The 5,757-nt window shown below is 35.7% G+C and overlaps 1 protein-coding gene across 1 annotated transcript; it reads left to right on the top strand.

Moving 5' to 3' along the window:
- Positions 1–243: 243 nt before the first annotated feature.
- Positions 244–1,937, top strand: LOC134252598 (uncharacterized; the record flags this gene model as incomplete). Its single annotated transcript, XM_062735096.1, has 2 exons — positions 244–1,210; positions 1,571–1,937. Coding segments are annotated over exons 1-2 (1,334 nt in total), but the record flags the coding sequence as incomplete, so codon positions are not given.
- Between the last annotated feature and the right edge of the window lie 3,820 nt (positions 1,938–5,757).

Below are 5,757 nucleotides of genomic sequence, written 5' to 3'. Positions count from 1 at the left end.
TATTAATGCTATTTTTCATTATGTTACATTTTCAGAGACATCGGCATGAAGCGTATATCACAATCAGTGTTTGAGGGACTGTGCCGTAATTTGGGGACTCCTCAACAGGTTGCAATGAGAAGAGATGCCCTGGATCTCATCGATATGATGGATACATTGCATGGAGCAGATGTTCAGTTCCAATTTTTGCCAAGTGGAAGTCGCAGATAAGGATTCAGATTTAAAGGATCAGATATAGACATTATGATGTGGTCTAAAGATCATAAAGTTATCTGGGACAAGGAACAGGCACAAAATTACAATACAGATAAACAAACATTGATTCTTTCTGACGGCTCTGAAAGTCCGCCAGGATACACACTTCTAGTTTTAATGACACTTACAAATATGGATAGTGTGTATTTGGCCGGTATCAGTATAAATGATAGATTTTACATATCTAGTTCTGAACTCCGCAAAGTCACCCTTTCTGGCTTATTTCCAGGTTTTACGGAACATGGCCCATGTAGCAGTGGTTTTATGTACGATATGGATTTTGACACTGCTCATTGTTTTGCCTGTGACATTTGGCCTCCATTGGCTTCCCCATGGATAGCCAGATCTCAAGCCTGGCCGGGATCTCAAAGAGTTAATGAAATAGTGAAAAGTGGATGTCACCTCGTACCAATCGGACACAAACAAGGGAATCATGAAGACGATGAATGGAGAATCTCTTTTTCTCTTGCAGAACAAAAACTTGTGTATTCTATGAACCACTCTCAGTTTTTAACGTATGGCATGCTAAAATTGTTCCTAAAAGAAGTTGTTAACCATGGAGTATGTGCTGAAGATAAAATACTGTGCTCATATCACATGAAAACAGCAGTTTTCTGGGTGCTTCAGCAAAACACAGTTCGTGACTGGTGTCCTCAAAATCTGCTGGAGGGTTTCTGGGATTTCTTTAGGTTCATCCTAAAATGCGTGTATGAAGGAGTTTGTCCTAATTTTTTCATCCCAAAAAACAACATATTTCTAGGTAAAATACAAGGGAAAGCACAGAATGACTTATTTATTACACTGTATGCGTTGTATGAGAGAGGATATTCCTCTCTACCATACAGTTCCACAATTAGCAATATGATTCATCAACCGAATAACCCTGGACAACTTCTTTGCACACATGAAGAAATAACTTTCCAAGAAATGGGAATAAGTGCTTCATTAGATAGAGGTAATCTACTCGGTTGCATACAAAGCCTACAGATACTTGAGCAGCTGATTATTAGACCACTGTCACGGTATAAAGTCGTCTTTTTACAAAAAATGGTAACCACTGTTTTTCAGAGCACTGCATTTTTATTACACAATCAGTACTTTAACAAAAGAAAAAACAAACTAAATTATACAGCTGACAAAATGTCCAGGTATATGCTGACCCTAGTTGTAAAATTCGGTAGTGTTTTTGAAAGGTTGTTTTTATCAATGTATTTTTATAGGACCTGTAGATACTTGGAAGCTTTATCCAATTTAGAAATGATAAAGGTCAAGTTATATCAGATATGTGTAAGGGACATGTATGAATGTTTTAAAGAAAAGGAGATCGATGCAAGCGCATTAGAGAAACGAATCTGGATTAACAAAAGAAAAATGGTTGTAGCAGGGAAAATAAATCTTGAAAAGGGCATCTGTTACATCAAAGAATTATATCTCGAACAGCAATATAGTTTGAATAGCCACGAAGATGTTAACATAACGTTTATTCCAGCCATTCTTCTGTTGCACATGCTTGAGTTCTTGTGCTACTCACAGATTGACCCAGTGCACGTGAAAGCAGAATCAGCATTACAAGAACTTCAGTCACTAGTTTTCGAAGACCAACTAGAATCTCCATCTGTAATGGAGGGTGACATATCATGGCAGATTTTAGGAATCTGTCAACAGATGTCCGGAAAGTACAGGTCAGCTTTTTGTTCGTATTTGCTGTCCATGGAACAAGATCCTGTTAGCAAATTTAAAACTGCTTCATTAATAAGACAACTACCTATTATAAGAAAAGCTATTTCTGATCTTTTTGGATTAACAAAGCAGTACAATAGATAAATACCCCACGCTTATGAACAAATGTGGTTAATCAGATAAATTAAACAAGAAGACAAGCAAATTACATATTTATCTTATCAATTATATATGTTCCGTGTCGCAGTAGGCGCTGGCACGAAAAAGATCCCTCCCTGCTCAATGGCCCTACGTGCCGAGTATAGGACAAAATTTGCAGCTCTCCACCGGCAAATTGTGGTGTCTACATATAAGTGAAAATTCTCGAGAGAGACGTTAAGCTGCATACAATTCATCTATCAATTAACTAATTATGAAACAGCTGTTTTCTACTACAAAATGAACTCGTTCCAGTGAATTCCAAAAAAGAAATGAAAGAGTTGTTTCAAAATAAACTAGCAAAATTGATCAAAGAACTATATATATGCGGTATATTGCATATATTTACCCCCACAAAAGTCAAATTTTGAAAACTTCCAGAAATGTGCTGAATTGAATAAATTGTATGAGAAATATAAATTAACAGAAAACATTTTAGTGTCAAAGCAGTGTATTCACAAATTATTGTTTTTATGACGTCACAAACTAGTCCGATTTTATATCCTTTTTCAGAAACAGGACAAAATGGACAAAATTTCAACAATTTAAGCTTCAAAACTTATAGAGCGCATGTCTGTTCAGGAACAATATTGGCATATTTCATTGATATTATCATTCTACATATTATATCAAAATATTGATCCTGAACACACATGCGCTCGTTCACTTTTACTCAAAATATCGACCAAATATGTACATTTTTCTGTAAAATTCATAAAAAACTGAAAATTACGTCATGTTTGTGACGTCATTATGTACATATGGCGTCATTACTTATGAAAATATTCAGTGCTTTGAAGTCAGCATATACACCCATGTTTACGAACTTAATTAAATATATCTCCATCAAAGCTTGATTGGGGGGGGGGGGGAATATTAGTTATTACCGAATACAATTCTTTGTGTTTTTGCAGAAATATTAAAATGTATGGTAACATGTCAATCTTAAAGAAATGCTTATAAAAATAATTATTACAGTGTCTTACATTGATTGTCTTTCTTCGTCAAATAGGTTAAATGATACAGAATTCTTGAATTAAATTGCAAATTTTACATGTACATGTAATTGCTAATAAACTAACATTGATTCTTATACAAATTGCTATGTTTTATTATATAGTATCGTAGTATGAGCCTAGTCTGTGTAAGTGTTTGTTGTTGGCAGTAAACTTGTCACTGACAGCTGACAATTTGTCACTGGCAAATGGTTATAAATAAACGTATCTAACACATGTTAGGTTTGTCCGCGTGGCGAAGTGGTTAGAGCGTCTACTCTTGGACTCGATCCTGCGAGCTCCAAAGATAAAAATAAACATACCGGTAGATGTTGACCGTTCCAAGATATTGAATCATTGGTATGCAGTTCTTTACTTTTTAATCAAAAGATGTATTTGGTTAGGATGAACTAGCAACCAATAACATATAAGTGACCAGAGGTCAGTTTTTGTTAAGAATTAACTACACCAAGTAAAATTTAAAGACTTTGCAAAGATAAAAAAAATTAAATTTTTTAAATGCATTAGTAAATCAGAATGTTGGAGGACAGAATAATGGTAAATTGAAATTCAAATTGAAAGTCAAAGAAGGATGTGGATAGTCCATAAAACAATACAAATAGGAGCAGAGCAAACACGGACCTCCGAAACATCAGAGGTGGGATCAGGTACCTGTCAACAGATTTCAGGGGACAAAGAGGCCGCCTTGCATTCCTACTTACAATTATCAATGGAACAAGAACCAGAAAACAATCTCCAAGCTGCTTCCTTAATGAGAATTAGAGATCTCTTTTAAATTGTCAATCCAGGATATTTCTGATGAATGTGAAACAATATGGTTCGAATTCATAGATAAGTGCAAAAAGTATATCAAACAAATCTGGATCCTCAATTTTAAGCTATGCTGGTGCAAATAAACAAACGTATTTACTTACAAACTAGTCACATATGTTCATGTGCATATACTGTATCAGTGTAATCCAAATTAAGCATGTTTTCAATAAGGAAAATATCCTTAGGGGGAAAATATTGAAATTCATCCAAATATGTAACGAGAGTATGTGGCTGGGGTTAAATGGGCCTAAGTTAACAAGAGGCCCATGGGCCTTATAGGTCACCTGAACATTATGCAACAACTTTCCAGTGATTGAATTTGATTCACGTTTTAAGCCAGATGCTATGCTATTCACAATTTTGAAAGAGGCACCATTGATCATCATAACAATACACTTAGCAGTTGCTTAGTTTGTTTACTTAACACCAATAGGCAGGGTAGGGGAACAAAAAATGCATTTCAAGTAATTAGTAATATTCAGCAATAATTAGTAATGCCCCTATCACACATGAACCCCTGACCCTTTAGCCTAGATACACACATTGCACAATTTTTGAAAAGACACCCTTGCTTTTCAAAAATTTTTGATTAATACCAAGGAGCAGATTTCAAACAATTCATACAGTTTCAGTATATAAGTACAGCCCCCCCCCCCAAACCCCCTATGGTATCCCCGACCCCTGGGGCTTGAGATTCACAATTCTGGAAGATTAGCGCCCTTGCTCATCATAACTATATAGGTAGTTCATCTGCTTAATACCAAGGAGCAGAGAAGACTTCTTTCAAAGAGTTCATGTATTTTCACTATATAATCTATAGAGGCCCGTCCTAACACCAGAACCCCTGACCCTGGGGCCATAAAATACAAAATTTTGGTAGAAGTACTCTTGCTCGTGATAACTATGCACTTAGTTAGTTTATTTAATATCCAGGAGCAGAGAAGATTTTCAAAGAATTCATGTATTTTCACTATATATAATCAATAGCGCCCCACCCTAACACCAGAACCCCTGACCCTGGGCCCATAAAATTCACAATTTTGGTAGAGGCACTATTGCTCATCATAACTATGTACCTAGTTGGTTTATTTAATACCCAGTAGCAGAGAAGAAGATTTTAAAAGAAATAATGCATTTACACTATATACTTATTTAGCCCCACCCTAGCACTAGAACCCCTGACCCATGGGCCATGAATTTCACAATTTTGGTAGAGGACTCAATGCTGGTTACAATCATGCAAACAGTTTGACTGCTTGATATCAAGGAGTAAAATAAAAGATTTTTAAAGATTGCATTAATTTTAGTGGTTTTTGCCCCATCCCCCAGGCCCCAGGGGGGGCAGGGATCATGAAATTCACAATTTTTGTTCTCCTTCACTCCATAGATGCTTTGTGCCAAATTTGGTTGAAATTGGTTCAGTGGTTGCAGAGAAGAAGATGAAAATGTTCAAATGTTAACGCACGACACACAACACACAGCAATGGACGAAAACAGATAGCAATAGGTCACCTGAGTTTACTCAGGTGACCTACAATGTAATAAACAGTGTCTTGTATAATTAAGTTGTTCATGAAGTAATGGTGTTGAATCATGTGTCTTCAGACTAAAACAATCAATTAATTCATAATAAAACTAATGCAGATTTGTCATGTGATCAATTCACATAAAGCTATTTTAATCTTGTTCCACTCTCTTCAGTTCAGTTGTTGATACCATAAATTTTGTGAACAATTCTCTCCAATATTAAAATACAGATGATAGGAGCGTCTGTAATCTTGAAACCTATCAAAAT

This window comes from Saccostrea cucullata, unplaced genomic scaffold (genome assembly GCF_032062105.1).
Source record: "Saccostrea cucullata isolate Sc308-1 unplaced genomic scaffold, CSIRO_AGI_Scuc_v1 ctg355, whole genome shotgun sequence".
NCBI classification, from domain to species: Eukaryota; Metazoa; Mollusca; class Bivalvia; order Ostreida; family Ostreidae; genus Saccostrea; species Saccostrea cuccullata.
Note: the sequence above shows the minus strand (reverse complement) of the source record. Positions and strands in the feature narration are given on the sequence as shown.